The sequence below is a fragment of the Indicator indicator genome, chromosome 6 (assembly GCF_027791375.1).
Source record: "Indicator indicator isolate 239-I01 chromosome 6, UM_Iind_1.1, whole genome shotgun sequence".
Lineage (NCBI taxonomy): Eukaryota > Metazoa > Chordata > Aves > Piciformes > Indicatoridae > Indicator > Indicator indicator.
This window is the reverse complement of record NC_072015.1, coordinates 40,781,257-40,800,263: the sequence shown is the minus strand read 5'-3', so window position 1 is coordinate 40,800,263 and position 19,007 is coordinate 40,781,257. Positions and strand designations below refer to the sequence as shown.

General features: G+C 56.1%; 1 protein-coding gene across 1 annotated transcript; it reads right to left on the bottom strand.

The window, feature by feature from the left end:
* Positions 1-6,020: 6,020 nt before the first annotated feature.
* On the bottom strand, positions 6,021-18,685 carry TGIF1 (TGFB induced factor homeobox 1). Its single transcript, XM_054381856.1, is given in 4 exon segments — positions 6,021-6,599; positions 9,365-9,587; positions 18,577-18,662; positions 18,665-18,685. Coding segments are annotated over 4 exon segments (909 nt in total).
* Positions 18,686-19,007: the final 322 nt, after the last annotated feature.

Sequence of the window (19,007 nt, the reverse complement as noted above, 5' to 3'; positions counted from 1 at the left end):
CATGATTTGGATGTGGGGATGGACTCCCACAGCAGGCTCTCCACAGGGTTTGAGTGCTGGGGACAAGCCCTCTGACCCCAGGTGCCAGCCCCCCCGGCAGCTGTCCAGCTGCAGGGCTGCGTCCTGGCCACAGCTGCGCTCAGCCTTGGCTGGGTCTGACGCACTCTTGGCTCTCCTCAAGGTTTCCAGAGACATTCCTCTGCCTCCTTATCTACAGGTCCCCCACTCCCACATCACTGCAGCCTGGCCAGCAGCACTGCTGTAGTGTGAGGTGTCCCTGGCCATGGCAGGGGGGTTGGAACTGGCTGATCCTTGAGGTCCCTTCCAACCCTGACAATTCTGTGATTCTGCTCACGTGAACTCCGAGGCCAGACGTGGGCATTGTTGTGGCTTCCTTGGAGGAAAATGCAGCCCAGGGACTGAGGTCCCAAGCTCAGCTTGGAAATGCCACCAGAACAGCTCCCAAATGCCTCAGCAGCCCCAGGCTTGCACAGCTGGGTGCTGGGCAGTGAGGGGCAGGCTGGTTGGCACAGAAGGGTGTCAGCACTGCCCGGCTGCCAGCCAGAAGCTGAGAGTCCCAGCAGCAGCTGTCTGGCATCCTGGCCAAGAAGGGCAGTGATGTCCTGGGGGGGAGGGGATGAAGAAGAGTGTGGCCAGAAGGGTGAGGGAGGGTCTGCATCTGAGCAGCCTCCAGAAGCTCAGGGACAGCCCTCAGGGCCAGGGCTGCTGATCTGGTGACAAAGTGGCAGCAGGCAAGGAGATGGAGTCGGCTGAAGCTGTTGGTGGTGAGGGCAGGGGGAGGCCTGGTTTGGTGCAGGCAGGGAGTGGAGGGGCTGTGCTCTGCAGGTGTCAATCCCTGCACTCACAGCAGGTATCTGCAGGAGGCTTTTGAACACATTCCACCAGCTAAGGGAAGAAAGGCTTCTGAGGAAGCCCTTGGAGAAAGTTGGCAGCACATGAGTGGAAATGCCTTGGCTGAACCCAAGCCAGCTGCACTGAACAACAAGAATGAGCTGCAGCAGCAACCACCTGAGCAGAGCTCCTCGGGCTGACGTGACCTGACCTGACCTTGCCTGGAGCCTGGTACAGCAATGCCTGCTGCACACTCCCGTGGGGGCACAGCCAGGACCAGGATCCTGGAACCAGAAACACCATCAGCTGGAAACCAAACCCAGGCCCTTTGCTCCTGACAGCATCTGAGGGCTTCTGTCCATAACTGCTTCTCTCTGCAGCCACACAGCGTGGTGGGGTGGGAAGGGACCTCTGGAGCTCCCCCAGCCCAACCCCTGCTCCAGCAGGGCACCCACAGCAGCTTGCCCAGCAGCACAGTGCCCAGGGGGGGTTGGAAGCTCTCCACACCAGGAGACTCCACAACCTCTCTGGGCAGCCTGCTCCAGGCCTCCAGCACCCTCACACCAAACAACTTTCTCCTCCTGCTCAGCTGCCACCTCCTGCCTTCCACTCTGTGCCCCTTGGCCTGTCCCTGGGCACCACTCAGCAGAGCCTGGCCCCAGCCTCTTGCCCCCCACAGCTCCTTCAGCTCTTGCTGAGCATTGCTCAGATGCCCTCTGGGGCTGCTCTTCTGCAGGCTGCACAGCCCCAGGGCTCTCAGCCTTTGCTCCTCACACAACTGCTCCAGGCCCCTCAGCAGCTCTGCAGCCTCCCCTGGACTCTCTCCAGCACTTCTCTGTCTCTCTGGGACTGGGGAACCCAGCACTGGACCCAGCAGTGCAGCTGTGGCCTCAGAGGGGCAGAAAAAGCTGCCTTGGCCTACCCAGCACAGAAAGCAGAAGTCCCTGCTCTGCAGCAGGAAGATGTCCTTTGGCTGATGCACAGAGGCTGAGCAGGATCTGCTGGGAGCAGGATCTGCTGCTGAGGTTGGTTCAGTGGGGCAGCAAGGACCAGCTGGCCTGCAAGCAGCCCCCCAACACTCACAGCAATCCCCAGTCCAGCCACAGGCAGGATGTGCCCTGCTGCCTAAGCAGCCTGCAGGAAGGCAGGGAGGGAAAGATGGCAGAAGGAAAGGTCCACCAAGGACTGAGACCAGAAGTGCAAAAGAAAACAGAAGACACTGTGCACAAGGTCAGGCAATCAGAAGGCTGAAGGGAGGAAGAGGAAGTGAAATCACAAACTGTCAGAGCAGCTAAAGGTTTTCTCAAGGAGAAAGAGCAAGGGAGGAGATTCAGAGAGGCATAGAATGGGTTGGGCTGGAAGGGATCTCAAAGATCATCCAGCTCCAACCCTCTGCCATGGGCAAGGACACCTCCCCCAGGTTGCTTCAGGCCCCAATCTAGCCTGGCCTTGAACACCACCAGGGAGGAGGCATGCACAGCTTTTCTGGTCAACCTCTCCCAGTGCCTAAGCATCATCATGGGGAAGAATTTCCTCCTCATGTTGGGTTGGAAGGGACCCTCCAAGGGCATCTTGTCCAATCCCTTGCAGTCAGCAGGAACACCTCCAACTAGATGAAGCTGCCCAGGGACACAGAAAGGTTGAGGACACAGTCTCAAGCTGCACCAGGGGAAGTTTAGGCTCGAGGTGAGGAGAAAGTTCTTCATGGAGAGAGTTGTTAGCCTTTGGAATGTGCTGCCCAGGGAGGTGGTGGAGTCACCATCCCTGGAGGTGTTCAAGAGGGGACTGGACGTGGCACTTGGTGCCATGGTTTAGTAGTCATGAGGTCTTGGGTGACAGGTTGGATTTTGGTGATCCTTGAGGTCTTTTCCAACCTTATTGATTCTGTTGAGCTTGAATGTCTCCAGGGATAGAGGGCTCCAAGCCCCCTGCCAAGAGCAGCCTGAGAAGGGATTTGCTCAGTGCCTATCAACACCTAAAGGGCAAGGCCAAAGCTTCCAAACCTGCACCAAAGGTGACAGTGCTCTGTGGGCACCCAAAACCCTTGGAGAAGAACCATCCACGCCACAGGAGGACCTCTACTGACCAACTTTTCCCTCAACATTAACCTCAAGGTTCTATAAAAGTGCATTTCTGTTTGATTTTGTAATAAGCTATGAAAATAAACTCATGAACACCACCCAACCATTGATTTTTCATCTTGAAGGCTAAAGGCAGAGGTTCAGCAGAACCCCAACCAAGGAGCCCTCCAGAGAGCAGAGGCTGAGCCCTTCTGACTCTCCATCAAAGCTAGGCAAGGGCTGGCTGGATCAGGTCTAGAGCAACCTGTGCTGGTGGGAGGTGTCCCTGCCCATAGCACGGGGGTTGAAGTGGATGACCTTCAAGGTCCCTTCCAACCCAACCCATTCCATGATTCTATGAAGCTGAAAGTCGCTGATACCCAACAGCGCAGACCTTGCAGGCTGAAGGCTGCAGTTTCCTCCTCACAACCATCTGCGCATCACCTCAAACTCTCCTGCTCCACCAGTCCCTTCCCCCAGCAGACAACTGCTTTGTTTGGAGAGGATTAGCAGGAACTGGGCATTTTCTCCCCCTGCAGGTCTCATGTTTCAGGGCTGTTAGAAGAAGGGTGGGGGAGTGACACCTGAGTCAGTTGAAACCCGAGCTGCAACTCCTCACATTTTTCAGGAACGAGTCATCTGCAGAGCCAAGGCCTCCTCTGAAGGGTCACCTGCTGCCCATAGCACAGCACAGCACAGCTCTCCTGAGGCTTGGCCACAGGCTGCCAGCATGGGCAGCAGCGGCTGGAGGTGAGCCAGGGGATGCCCAGGTGGCCAAGAAGGCCACCAGCAGCCTGGCCTGGAGCAGCAAGGGTGTGGGCAGCAGGAGCAGGGCAGGGATTGCCCCCCTGGACTGGGCACTGGGGAGACCACAGCTTGAGTGCTGGGGTCAGTTCTGGGCTCCTCACTGCAAGAAGAGCATAGAGGGCTGGAGCAGGAACAGAGAAGGGCAACCAAGCTGGGGAAGGGTCTGGAGAACAGGGCTGGGGAGGAGCAGCTGAGGGAGCTGGGGGTGCTTTGTGTGGCTGAGGGTAGACCTCATTGCTCTCTACAGCTCCCTGAGAGGAGGTTGGAATGAGGTGGGGTTGGGGTCTTCCCCCTAGGAAAAGTGATAGGACAAGAGGAAATGGTCTCAAATTGCCCCAGGGCAAGCTTAAGGTTGGACATGAGGCTGAAGGGTTCTCAAGGCCTGGCCCAGGCTGCCCAGGGAGGTGGCTGGATCCCCGTCCCTGGAGGTGCTCCCAAGAGACAAGAGCTGTGATGCTGAGGACCATGGGGCAGCCCCAGCCTTGGTAGAGTTAGAGAATGGTTGGAGTGGCAGAGCTGAAAGGTCTTTTCAAACCAGTTCTGTCTCCCAGCGCTGCAGCACATCCAGGAGCCAAAAGCTGGAAATCTTAGAGGGGTTGAGATACCCTCCTGAAACTTGGCAATTTGCCATCCAGCTCCCTTTGACCTCTTTATGAAATGTCCACACAGGAGATGGACAGGTCCTCCTGGCTGGCTTTTCAGCATTCCTGAAGCCACCTGACCAACAACTCCTGCTCCTGCAAACCAAATCTAGGTAGGATGAGCTCAAAAATACTTCTGCCTTCCATTGCCTTCACAGATCAAGTTGGAAGGGACCCCCAAAGGGCATCTTGTCCAACCCCCTGCAGGCAGCAGGGACACCTCCAACCAGAGCAGGCTGCACAGGGACACAGCAAGGCTGAGCTTCAATGTCTCCAGGGATGGAGCCTCAACCACCTCCCTGGCCAGCCTGTTCCAGTGTCTCCCCACCCTCACTGTGCAGAGCTTCCTCCTGATGTCCAACCTAACTCTGCCCTGCTCCAGTTCCACACCACTGCCCCTCAGCCTGTCCCCACAGCCCCTTCTGAATAGTCCCTCCCCAGCCTGCCTGCAGGTCCCCTGCAGATATTGAGATGCAGCTCTGAGGTCTCCCTGGAGCCTTCTCCTCTCCAGCCTGAACAGCCACAACTCTCCCAGCCTGTCCCCACAGCAGAGGTTCTGCAGCCTCTGATCATCTCTGTGGCCTCCTCTGGACCCTCTCCATCAGCTCCAGGTCTCTCTTGTGTTGGTGTCCCCACAGTAGGACACAGCCCTGCAGGTGAGGTCTCCCCAGAGCAGAGCAGAGGGGCAGGACCTCCTCTCTCCATCTCTGGCCACACTGCTTTGGATGCAGCCCAGGCTGCCCTTGGCCTTCTGTGCTGCCAGTGCCCATTGCTGGCTCCTCTCCAGCTTTTCCCCCACCAGTAGGACCCTGTGGGAAAGGATCCTTGAGGAAAAGAGAGGGGAGGGGAAGAGAGGAGGCAGATCTCACCCTTTGCTGAGTGAAGTTGGATCCTGCGAAGCTCCTACTCAAGCTGCAAACAAACTACTCTGTGCTTCCATTTGTAAAGAAAATATTTTATTACGTTATGGGAAGGGGGAGGGGGGAAGGGCAATAAAAAGTGTAAATCATCCAAAATTGGTATTTGTTTTTAAAAAAAAAAATAATGGAGGATTTCTTTTAGCCAGCATGTGGGGAATGCTCAGAAGAAGACTTTGTATCATCATCATCATCTAGATATTGCACAGCCTGAAAGGAACATAAAACCCCAAGCCCAACAAATCACTTGAGTTTGGGAACCAGCTCACATTATGAAAATAACAGCAACAACAAAAATAAAACAACAACCCAAAAGCTACAAAGAAAACATTAAAAAAATAAAAATAATGACCAAATAAAAAACAACAATAAACCCAGGGCACCCCCAACCCTCCCCAAACCACCAACTCAAATCTTTTTCTACAGTAGCTTCAAAAGTCTCTATACACCTTGGAATGACCAGAACTCCACTGAAGACCATCTCTCAGTGACATGAAGGAAGCTTCATTTCAGCGATCCCTTGTGCAAATAAGATTAAGAATAACCAAAAAAAACCCAACCCAAAACCAAACCAACAAACCAACCCAAAAAAACCCAAACACCACCAATGCCAAGAAAGTAATGCAGCTTAAGTCCTTTCCAAGGAGTGTGGCCGGCGAGGGCCACGCAGCTTGGGAGATCCCTGCCTAGGAGGAAGGAGGAGAGGCAAAAAGGAAGGGAGGGTGGTGGTGGGGAGGGGTGGTTCAGGCCATGAGTTTTGCCTGCAGCTCCATCTCTGCTGCCCGTTTGAGTGCAACGTCCACCAGGAGCTGGAAGCTGCTGAAGTCCTGGTTGAGGTCGGGAGGGGTAGGCGGCGGAGTGTTAAAGAGGCCGCTCTGCGCGGCCGCGCCGGGCGCCAGTCTGGATGGGTCCTCCTGGGAGGACAGGCAGCTGTCTGTCAAGCTGGTGGTGGCTGGGGGCTGGGGCAGGTCCGTGGGCTGGCCGACATCGGCTGGCTGGCAGAAGTGGAAGGGATGGGTGTCCTTGAGGGCAGTCACAGTGGTGTGGCAGATGACGGAGGGCCGGGCCAGCAGCGCGCCTGGCGCCGGCTTAGCGGAGGACAGAGTCTTGCCCAGCGCGGTGGTGGCGGCGCCGGACAGGAAGGATGCCTCCTCCAGCAGGGGGATGTAGTTCTTGGTGCCCATGGCAGGCTCCACCAGCAGGCTGCCCTCCAGGAGCTTGGTGCCACGCCGTGAGATGGTGAACTGGTTGGGGTCTTTGCCGTCCTTCCTCAGCATGTCGGGCAGCAGCCGGCGCCGTGCGTTAATGAACCAGTTGCAGACCTGGGGAGGCAATGACAGACAGCTGAGGTCCTGCATGCCTTCCATCACCACCACCCATCAGTGTCCCCAGACAGCACAGCTTCCTTCAATCAAACCAGTGCTGGGACACCAGGTCAAGAACTCACACAATGCTCTGGGTTGGGAAGGACCTCAAAGCTCATCCAGCTCCAACCCCCTGCCATGGGCAGGGACACCTCCCACCAGCCCAGGTTGCTCAAGGCCTCATCCAGCCTGGCCTTGAACACCTCCAGGGAAGGGACATCCACATGTTCTCTACTGGATCTACTGAAAAGAGTCCAACAGAGATCTAGGAGGATGATGAAGGGACTAGAACATCTCTGGAAGAGACTGGAACCATCTGCCATGGACAATGGATGGAAACAGAGGTTGTCCTGCTGGGAAGCAGCTTCATGGAGAAAAAACCATGGGAGTCCTAGGGAGCAGTAAGTTCTCCAAGGGCCAGCATTGTGTCTTTCTGGCCAAGAAGGCTAATGGTCTTCTGGGTTGCATCAAGAAGAGCGTGGCCAGCAGGGCAAGGAAGGTTCTCCTGCCCCTCTGCTCTGCCCTGCTGAGGCCACAGCTGCAGTGCTGGGGCCAGTGCTGTGCTCACCAGTGCCAGAGGGACAGGGAACTGCTGGAGAGAGTCCAGGGCAGGCTGCAGAGCTGCTGAGGGGCCTGGAGCAGCTGTGTGAGGAGCAAAGGCTGAGAGCCCTGGGGCTGTGCAGCCTGCAGAAGAGCAGCCCCAGAGGGCATCTGAGCAATGCTCAGCAAGAGCTGAAGGAGCTGTGGGGGGCAAGAGGCTGGGGCCAGGCTCTGCTGAGTGGTGCCCAGGGACAGGCCAAGGGGCACAGAGTGGAAGGCAGGAGGTGGCAGCTGAGCAGGAGGAGAAAGTTGTTTGGTGTGAGGGTGCTGGAGGCGTGGAGCAGGCTGCCCAGAGAGGTTGTGGAGTCTCCTGGTGTGGAGAGCTTCCAACCCCCCCTGGGCACTGTGCTGCTGGGCAAGCTGCTGTGGGTGCCCTGCTGGAGCAGGGGTTGGGCTGGGGGAGCTCCAGAGGTCCCTTCCCACCTCACCGTTCCATGCCTTCCAGCTCTGTGCCAGCACTGCAGTGGGAGATTAACGAATCCCTCCCAGCAACCCCAGAACAAAGGGAGCCCAACCGACAAGCCCTGGCACGCCTGGCCCAGGCCCTTCCCTCCTTCCTGAAGAACATCTGAAGGCTGCTCCGAGGCAGGCCAGGCAGGCTGTGTTCAGGGGTGAGCTCCTGAGCACACTCATTAAGCTGCTGCCATTGTTCCTCAGGCTGGGGTTAATCAGCAACAGCCCAAGCTCTGCTCCCCCCCAGCACAGCCACCCCTCCCACCAGCAGTTACTGATTTTCCTTGTTCAACTGCCTGTGTCCACAGACATAACAGCAGTGACCTCACTGAAGGTTGGTCTTGTTTAAACATCAAACCAGCTTCCTGGCCCAGACAGCAGAGTCCTTAGACTTTGTTTTATTTTTATCCCCCCCCTCCTCTCCCGCCTGTTTACTACATAAAAGGAGGTGCTCTTGAGGGCCTACCACAGAGGAACCTTCCTTTCACTGCCACTTCCAGCATTTCTACTAAGGGCTTTTCACAAGGGCTCCAAGGAGACCTTCTGGTGGCCTTCTAGCAGCAGAAGAGGGGCTACGAGAAAGCTGGGAGGGACACTTGACAAGGGCTGGGAGTGACAGGATGTGGAGCAACAGCATTGAGCTGCAGGAGGGGTGACTGAGACTGGAGATGAGGAAGAAATTCTTGGCAGTGAGGGTGGGGAGATACTGGAACACATTGCCCAGAGAGGTTGTGGAGGTGTTCAAGGCCAGGCTGGATGAGGCCTTGAGCAACCTGGGCTGGTGGGAAGTGTTCCTGCCCATAGCAGCCCAAGCCATTCCAGGAATCAATGAATTAGTCAAAAAAAAAAAAAAACCAAAGCCCAGAAGCCCAGAGGAGAAGCTCATTGTTTAGCATCTCTCAAAACCAAACCAAAGTTGACCTTTGGTTCTCCTGCAGCAACCTTCCACCAGATGGAAAGCAGCAGCTGTCAATAGCTGAAACAGAAACCCAGCACAGAGAGGTGAGAAGTGAGCTCCCCCAGCCCAACCCCTGCTCCAGCAGCACACCCACAGCAGCTTGCCCAGCATCAAAGTGCCCAAGAGGGTTTGGAAGCTCTCCAGACAAGGAGACTCCACAACCTCTCCGGGCAGCCTGCTCCAGGCCTCCAGCACCCTCACATCAAGCAAGTTTTCCACCAAAGATGATGACAGAAGACAAGAATCAAGCATCCAACATACCCCAGAGCCTGGATCCCAAGTGTGTTGGTGTGGAACCACACAAGAGTTTTGGCTGGAAGAGACCTTGGGGATCCTCCAGTCCAACCCTTAACCCAGCACTGCCAGGTCACCACCAACCCATGGCCCTCAGCACCACATCTCCACAGCTTTGAAACCCCTCCAGGGATGAGGACTCCACCACTGTGCCCTAGGCAGCCTGGGCCAGTCCTGGACAACCCTTTTGGGGCAGAAATTGTAATTCATGTCCAACCTAAACCTCCCCAGGCAAAACCTGAGGCCATTTCCTCTTGGGAGGAAGACCCCAAGTCTTGGGAAAAGAGACCAAGCCCTAGCTGGCTGCAGCCTCCTTTCAGAGCCAGAAGGCCTCCAGCCTCCACATGAGGCGGCTTCTGTGTAGCCGGTTTGGGCTCCCCATGCAAGAGGAGGAGCCAGGCCCCTGCTGTGGCAGTACCTGCAGGGTGGAGAGGTGTGTCTGGCGGGACAGCAGGGCCTTCTCCTGCTCGGAGGGGTAGGCGTTGTAGCGGTGCTCGTAGAGCCAGTCCCGCAGGATCTGCACCGACTCCTTGGGCAGGTTCCCGCGGCGCCGCCGCTTGCCTGTGCCCGCCGCTGACAGGTCCAGCGGCACCTCCATGGTGTCATCGTCCTCCGTGTCACTGCCCGAGGCCACAGCCACGCCTGCAGGTGGGAGAGGACAGCAGCAGTCAGAGCATGGGCTGGGCCCAAGGGCAGCTCCTTCAGTCCCCAGCCAAAAGGGCATCACCTCCAGCCCCACGGCCTCAAGGGCATCACCTCCAGCCCCATAGCCGCAAAGGCAGCTCCTCCATCCCCACAGCCTCAAGGGCATCACCTCCAGCCCCATAGCCGCAAGGGCAGCTCCTCCATCCCCACAGCCTCAAGGGCATCACCTCCAGCCCCATAGCCGCAAAGGCAGCTCCTCCATCCCCACAGCCTCAAGGGCATCACCTCCAGCCCCATAGCCGCAAAGGCAGCTCCTCCATCCCCACAGCCTCAAGGGCATCACCTCCAGCCCCATAGCCGCAAAGGCAGCTCCTCCAGCCCCATACCCGCAAGTGCATCACCTCCAGCCCCATAGCCAAAAGGGCATCACCTCCAGCCCCACAGCCACCAGGGCATCACCTCCAGCCCCATAGCCACCAGGGCATCACCTCCAGCCCCATAGCCACCAGGGCAGCTCCTCCAGCCCCACAGCCAAAAGGGCATCACCTCCAGCCCCACAGTCACAAGGGCAACTCCTCCAGCCCCACAGCCAAAAGGGCATCACCTCCAGCCCCACAGTCACAAGGGCAGCTCCTCCAGCCCCACAGTCACAAGGGCAGCTCCTCCAGCCCCATACCCGCAAGTGCATCACCTCCAGCCCCATAGCCAAAAGGGCATCACCTCCAGCCCCATAGCCAAAAGGGCATCACCTCCAGCCCCACAGCCAAAAGGGCATCACCTCCAGCCCCACAGCCACCAGGGCATCACCTCCAGCCCCATAGCCACCAGGGCAGCTCCTCCAGCCCCACAGCCTCAAGGGCATCACCTCCAGCCCCATAGCCACAAAGGCAGCTCCTCCAGCCCCATACCCGCAAGTGCATCACCTCCAGCCCCATAGCCAAAAGGGCATCACCTCCAGCCCCACAGCCACCAGGGCATCACCTCCAGCCCCATAGCCACAAGGGCAACTCCTCCAGCCCCATAGCCACAAGGGCATCACCTCCAGCCCCACAGCCAAAAGGGCATCACCTCCAGCCCCACAGTCACAAGGGCAGCTCCTCCAGCCCCACAGCCACAAGGGCAGCTCCTCCAGCCCCACAGCCTCAAGGGCATCACCTCCAGCCCCACAGTCACAAGGGCAACTCCTCCAGCCCCATAGCCACAAGGGCAGCTCCTCCAGCCCCACAGCCAAAAGGGCATCACCTCCAGCCCCACAGCCACAAGGGCAGCTCCTCCAGCCCCACAGCCACAAGGGCAGCTCCTTTAATATCCCTGCTAAATTCAGTTCTGGGTCCCTCACTCCAAGAAGGACATTGAGGGGCTGGAGAGTATCTAGGGACCAGCAGCAAAGTTGGGGAAGGGTCTGGAGAACAGGGGTGGTGAGGAGCAGCTGAGGGTGTTCAGTGTGGGGAAGAGGAGGCTGACGGGAGACCTCATTGCTCTCTACAGCTCCCTGAAGGGAGGCTGGAGCCAGGTGGGGGTTGGGCTCTGCCCCCAAAGAACAAGTGATAGGACAAGAGGAAATTGCCTCAAGTTGCCGCAGGGGAGGTTTAGGTTGGACATGAGGAAAAATTTCTTCTCTAGAAGGGTTGCCAAGGCCTGGCCCATGTTGTCCAGGGCAGTGCTGGAGTCCTATCCCTGGAGGGGTTTAAAAGCTGTGGAGATGTGGTGCTGAGGGCCGTGGTGCTCTCAATATCCTCATCCCCCAGCTTGGATTGCTACCTCCTAAATCCTTCAACCACTCTGCCCTAGCACCCTCTGGGCTCAGAAACTTTGTGCTCCATCACCTGTCTCCATTGTGCCTTTCAGAGGAGGTTTGTCCTGCAGCCCCGTCAAGCTGAACAAGAAGTAGCAGCACCAGGCCTGTTCTGCTCTGCAAACCCTCCGTTTCTGTTTCCCCTGGCAATCTTTTCCTTCTATCTTCTGCATAGCTCCTACCTCATGCTAAGGCTGCCCAAATTTGCTGCCTGTGGAACGCATCCCACACTTCTCCTCAAGGAGAAAAGGTCAAAAGGTCAATAAGGAAAACCTGGAGACACCCAGCTCAAGCAATGGGTCATTAATGACTTCCTAACCATCTCCTGGGAGATGGAGCTTGTGGGTTTGATAGCTCCTTCCAGATCTGATCTAGACTGAAAGAGCAACACCACCAAACAGAGGGGAAAAGCTGTGTCTGCCCCCACCTCTGGAAGGACTTGCACTTCAGAGGGACAGAAAAGAGGAGGAAAATGGCAAGAATCAGGTGCCTGAGAGTCCACCTGGTGAACTTCTTGAATTTAATTGCACTTTGAGTGTCAACCAACCACAACCACTTCATGTCTGGCTGGGTTTGGTTGTTTTCCAGTGCACCACTTTGCATCCTGATGCCTTTCTTTTTCCTCTTCATCTTGGTGGTTTTCCTCTCATGTTTTCATCTGTGGAAATGCTCAGAGATTCATAGAATGGGGTAGGTAGGAATGGATCTCCAAGATCATCCAGTTAAACCCCCACCATGCCCAGGGACACCTCTCAGCTAGACTCAGCTGCTCAAGGCCTCATCCAGCCTGGCCTTGATGGAACATCCCCAGGCAGGAGGCAGCCACAGCCTCCCTGGGCAGCCTGTGCCAGACTCTCACCACCCTCACACTCAAGAACTTCTTCCTCAGCTCCACTCTAACCTGCTCTGCCTCAGCTCCAAACCATTCCCCTTGGCCTGTCTCCAGACACCCTCAGCAAAAGTCTCTCTGCAGCCTTCCTGCAGGATCCCTTCAGGTCCTGGCAGGCAGCTCTAAGGTCCCCCTGGAGCCTTCTCCTCTGCAGGCTGCACACCCCCAGCTCCCTCAGCCTGGTCTCACAGCAGAGCTGCTCCAGCCCAAGGATCATCTTTGTGGCCTCCTCTGGCCTCTCTCCAGCAGCTCTGAGTCCTTCTCCTGCTGGGGCCACCAGAGCTGGAGGCAGGATTGGAGGTGAGGTCTGAGCAGAGCAGAGCCCAGGGGCAGAATCCCCTCTCCTGCCCTGCTGCCCACACTCCTCTGGCTGCAGTCCAGCACACAGCTGCCTGCTGGGCTGCAGGAGGGCTCTGCTGGCTCCTGGGGAGCTGCTCAGCACCCAGCACCCCCAAGGCTCTTCCTTCAGGGCTGCTCCCAACCCACTCTGCACCCAGCCTGGATCTGTGCCTGGGGCTGGCCTGACCCAGCTGCAGGACCTTGCACTGTGACTCGTTGAACCTTGAGCAGCTGACACTCAAGCCTGTCAAGACCCTTCTGGATGCCATCCCTGCCTTCAAGTCAGTCCCACAGCTTGATGTTACACCACAGCACGGGAAGGCGAAGCTATGGTATGAAAATCGAATTGAAACAAACTAATTAGTGTTAATTAGCTGAGAAAGGCTCAACTTCTGCCCCTTTGGTTGAAGTTGGAGAACATTTTGGAGGCATGCAAGGCAGTGAGGAAACAAACTACAAAATACAACACAGAAAGCAGAATGGAAACCACACTTTGGTGCTCACCACTTCAGGAATCTTACAAACTCACTGTAACTCCCACTAAGATCCTACTTCTTTGCAACTAGCACAACACTAACTTCTCAGTGAAATCAGCTCTTGTTGGCAGAGACATCTCCTAGAAGCTCCAGAAGGAAAAACAAGTCCTTCCCCTTTCTGTGCTCTCAGACTGGTGGGGGGAGGAGGAGGAGAAACTTGGGTCATTCATAACATCGAAACCAAACAAACCTCAAGAGCAAGCAGCAGCTAAAGGTCAGAAGTAAAAGGTTTTATGTGGGCAACCAACCAGAACTCAGAAATTCTGTTTGAGGAAACAAAGTCAGCCTGAAAATAGGGGCTGGAGAGGGTCCAGTGAAGGGTCTGGAGGACACAGCTGGTAAGGAGCAGCTGAGGGAGCTGGGGATGTTTAGCGTGGAGAAAAGGAGGCTGAGGGGGAGACCTCATTGCTCTCTACAGCCCCCTGAAAAGAGGTTGGAGCCAGGTGGGATTGGGCTCTTCTCCCAAGGGGCAAGAGACAGGACAGGAGAAAATGGCCTCAAGCTGTCCCAGGGCAGGTTTAAATTGGGCATCAGAAGAAACTTCTTGACTGAAAGGGTTCTCCAAGCCTGGCCCAGGTTGCCCAGGGAGGTGGCTGAATGCCCATCCCTGGAGGTGTTTCCCAGAGGCAGAGCTGTGGTACTGAGGGCCATGGGGCAGCCCCAAGCCTCAGCAGAGTGAGAGAATGCTTGGACTGGATGAGCTTGGAGGTCTTTTCCACCCACACCCACTCTGTGACTCCATGACTACTTTAAGCTCTGAGTACTTCCCCAAGAAAAGATAGTGAAGGAATGGACATCACCTGAACACCAAAGAAACCCCCCAAAGCCCCACAACACAAAGCGAAGCTGGGGGGATGGTGCAAGTTCTCCTCACACCTGGGGAGGTGGAGCTGAGGAGGACCTCCACCCACACTTCCAAGCCAAGATGCCATGGTCTTCCTTCCTCTATGGATGAGTAGCTCAGGGTAGAGGTTGCCCCAGCATCGTCCAGCTTAGTGTAGACATTGCCTTAACTTCTTTAAGTTCAGTCTAAGTTGCTCAACTGTGCCACAACTCAGTGCAGAGGTTGCCCCAAAAGCCTTCAGCTTAGTGTAAGCTGCCCCAACACCTTTAAGCTCAGGTTAAAGGTTGCCCCAACACCCTCCGGCTCCCAGCAGGTTGCCCAACCTTCCCTGCCTGTTGCTGAGGCACTTTCCCAGCAGGATGACCAAGCTGTGACTGGCCTGGCAGAGTTCCACCAGGAACTTACTCAGTACTGTTTCCATCCCCTGCACTGCTGATTGATGTCAGCAGCCAAGCCTGCACTGACACACCACCAAATTTCTCCTCTGATGACTAGCTCCATGAATTACCCAGTCAGGGCCCAGGAACAATGGGACAGGAGATAAGGTCCACGCTGTGTCAACAGGGTCTTAATTCACGGAGAAAGTATAGGGAACTTGCTTGCAAAACCATGCCCAGGAGCTGCTTTGGCATCTAGCACAGCTTAAGGGAAAGTCCTGCCACACAGCCCAGCCCCGAGGACAGGCCTTGCTCCATCAAACCTTGAGGAGCACTTCCTTGGAACAAAGATCCTGCAGGGACAAGGCAATGGCTCTGCACCAGCAGCTCAGCACCTTTAAACTGAATTTAAATACGGCTGAGAGAGTCCAGGGGAGGCTGCAAAGCTGCTGAGGGGCCTGGAGCAGCATTGTGAGGAGCAAAGGGTGAGAGCCCTGGGGCTGTGCAGCCTGCAGAAGAGCAGCCCCAGAGGGCATCTGAGCAATGCTCAGCAAGAGCTGAAGGAGCTGTGGGGGGCAAGAGGCTGGGGCCAGGCTCTGCTGAGTGGTGCCCAAGGACAGGCCAAGGGGCACAGAGTGGAAGGCAGGAGGTGGCAGCTGAGCAGGAGGAGAAAGTTGTTTGGTGTGAGGGTGCTGGAGGCCTGGAGCAGGCTGCCCAGAGAGGTTGTGGAGTCTCCTGGTGTGGAGAGCTTCCAACCCCCCTGGGCACTGTGCTGCTGGGCAAGCTGCTGTGGGTGCCCCGCTAGAGTAGGGGCTTGGGGAGCTCCAGAGGTCCCTTCCAACTCCCAACAGCAAAACTTCTCCTGAGACTGTTGCTCTCTTTCAGCCAAGAGAAGATCAGAAATGAGCAAAGCCTGCCTGGAAGCCAGCAGCCTGCAAAGCCTTTCTGTGTTTGGCAAACAAGCCCTTGAGCTGCAGTCAAAGTCACCGCCTGCCTAACCGTCACCTACCTGGCCAGGAATGAGTCACCAGGCAGGCTGCCCTTTGCTCGGGTCACATTGATTGTGTCACTAACACACTGAGTTAGTGACACACAAAGCTGCCTTTGCTCCAGCAGCAAGCCCACAGTTTCTACCACCTCTCCTCATCTCCAGAGGACCTGAAGCAGAGGTGGATCTCATCCAGCACCAGTGGTGGAGCTCCCCCAGCACTGGTGCAGCTCCCCCAGTGTGGGCCAGCAGCAGCCAGCAGCCCCACAGGAAGCCATGGTGGGACACGTCCTGCACTGTCCCAGCTGACAGCCCTTGGCAGGAGGAGCAGGAGCCACGTTGTGGCTGTCAAGGCTGTGTTTTCATCAAAGCTTTCCTGCTGATTACAGCCCAGCTTTGTTTCTCCTCTGCCTTGTGAGTAATCAGCCCATGCGCCGCTGGCTTCCTGTTCTAACAGGGACCAACTGAAAGGAGCTGCTGGCCAGGCTCCATCCCGGCCTCACTGCTATTTAACACCATCAATGAAGCCTGGTGGACACCACCAGCAACCCCCAGATGACCTCCTCAGTTATTTCATCTCCTTCTCTTGCGTCTCCTCCTAAACACACTTCATCTAAACAGAGACACTGCTTCTGCAGGGCAAAATCAAGGCAGCAAGAGTTAGCTTGCAGAGGAGCAACAAACCATAGCAGCATGGGGTGGGAAGGGACCTCTGGAGCTCCCTTAGCCCAAGCCCTGCTCCAGTAGCTGGAGCAGCATCGCATTGCCCAGGGTGGGTTGGAAGCTCTCCACACCAGGAGACTCCACAACCTCTCTGGGCAGCCTGCTCCAGGCCTCCAGCACCCTCACACCAAACAACTTTCTCCTCCTGCTCAGCTGCCACCTCCTGCCTTCCACTCTGTGCCCCTTAGCCTGTCCCTGGGCACCACTGAGGAGAGCCTGGCCCCAGCCTCTTGCCCCCCACAGCTCCTTCAGCTCTTGCTGAGCATTGCTCAGATGCCTTCTGGGGCTGCTCTTCTGCAGGCTGCACAGCCCCAGGGCTCTCACCCTTTGCTGCTCACAGAGCTGCTCCAGGCCCCTCAGCAGCTTTGGAGCTGAATTCCTTGTCCTGTCACTGGGCACCACCACAAAGAGCCTGGCACCTACATCTGGACACCCACACCCCAGATATTTATAGACAAATCCCCCAGCACGACTCTGATGGTCAGTCCACACTATCAGTGTCCCACCAGCACCACTCAGCCCATGCTACCTACGACTTCAGAACTACACCAGCAGCATCCCCTTCTTCACAGGACAACTGTTGAGGTTGGAAGAGACCCTCTGAGCTCATCGAGTCCCGCCACTCACCTGCAGCTCACCATCCCACCACTGCTGCTTGAGCCACCACCACCAAACCACATCCCTCAGCACCACATCCATGCTACAGACATTTCTCCTACTCATACTCTACACTAGGATGTGAAAACCATCCAGAACTGCTCAGCCTCAGCACATAGATGCATGAAGGTCTTTTAAACACCTCCAGGGATTGTGACTCCAGCACCTCCCTGACAGCCTGGTCCAGTGCTGAACAACCCTTTCTGTGAAGCCATTTTTCCTACTATCCCAGCTAAACGAATGATTTTATCCTCCAACTTCCCAGCTAGAGGTGTCCTACACATCCTGAATGTTCTGCTGCCCAAAACAAGACCTTAGAGAAAATCACACCTAGTCCAGGCTCAACACCCAACCGTTAACAGCTTGGCACAACTGGAGTAGAGCCATGACCAAAGCTGATCTCCAAAGAGCCTCCTGTTCCTGCAGAAGGAGGGGGAGGCCAAAGTATTTTAGGGAGGCTGAGACAGTCAAACCAGATGGAAAACCTAGGCTGGGGGTCAGGACAAACACCAACTTGTCCCATTGTGTGGAAAAGGGCTTCCATCAAGGAGCAAGAGCAGCAGAAGCACGTTGTTGTTCAAAGCAGATCCAACAGCCTTCTCACCAGAGAGGAATAACCAAAACTCACTGCCAGCCTACCCCCTTGGGGCACTCTGAACTTCCGAAGGATTCAGAGATAAAGAGTAGCAGCTCCCACCTCCCAGCCCCGATCCTGCTGTAACCTAGGTTGAGGAGGACTCCCCCACATGTCCCAACTTGAGCAGATGCCTGCCTGTGCTCCTCAGCAGCTCCTGGCCAGGCTCAGGCTCTTCCCTCTGATCCCTATCAGCTTATTAGCTATAAATGAAACCATCCACAGAGGAGCCCCCGGGGCTTTCAGACACAGGCTGGGAGCTACCAAAAACAACACACCGAAAAACAACCTCCCCTCCCCAAAACCAACTACCCCCCCACAAGCAGCCAAACACTCCCCTAAACCAACAAACCCAGCCAAAATCACAATTCCCCCCCAAATGCAACCAAACACCCCCCAAACCCGAACTCCAAAACAATCCCCCCAAACCACAACCCAAACTAAGTCCCCAAAACAGCCTGCCACAACACCCCCAAACCCACAATGAACACCCCAAAACACAGCAATGCTCCACAACACCTCAAAACCACAACCCTGCAGAAAAAAAGTAACACCCCAAAACACCTCAAAGCCACCACCTCTGGAACCACAACACCCCCAAACCGAACACCTCAAAATCACAACCACCTCCCTCAAAAAACCCCTCCCCCCAAAACATAACACTCCAAAGCAACAACCCCCCCAACTACAACAAATCACCCAACACCCCCCAAAAAAAATCTCAGCACAACTCCACCAAAAAAGTTAATTACAAACACCAACCCCCCCCAGCCAAAAAAATAAAACCACCCCCAAAATCCAGCAAAACCCCAACCCCTTTTTCCTTCGAGTTGAAGAATTGAGAAACCAGGTTGTTTTCTCCCCTGTTGCACAACCTGCACTTCATCGGTGCTAAAACGGTCAGATTTGGGGTTCTGAGTCCATAAACCAGCCAGATTTGGGGTTCTAAATCCATAAACCAGCCAGCTTGGGGGGGCTCTGGCTCCATCAGGCAGCCAGCTTGGGAGTTAGATTCTTTAGTTCGGTGTTTTTCCCCCTCTCCCCCTTTTCCAAAGCGCAAGCAGAGAGTCGTACAACAAAGTCACTCTTTGAGAACTTCTGGAGTGCTCCTCAGATGCCAGGTCACGAGTAGCTACAAGCCCAACCTTTCATGAAACAAAGGCACCCCCTGGCCCTCATTTCAAAGTTTCCCTCTGTGTCTCCACCCCTTTTAATTCCTGCCATGCAAGCCCGCGCCCCCCCCGGCAGCCCACGGCCCCCTCTTCTCTCTGAAGTTGTCCCTCCTCAGCCAGTCACCCCTCATTGTTCTCATTGTTGCGGCCCCCAGCTCAGCCCTGGTGTCCCCCCACCCCCCCGCCTCTGCCAGGCGCACACAAAGCCCTACACATGGACACCTCGGAGCGACGTCAGCGCTTTTCACCCTGCAGTTCGCAGGAGTTTGGTGTCTCAGCAGCTGCCCTGGGGGGTGGGGGGTGAGAGGAGAAAAGGGGAGGGGGGGAGCAGCCCGAACAATGGGAGCGAGCAGCAGGAAACCAGCTCCACCACTGCTGTGCAAACAGGGAGCGCTGGAATGTCCCAAAAATAACTGCGCTGGGTTCGGGCATGGCGAGGGGGGGAAAGAGGGGAAAAGAGAA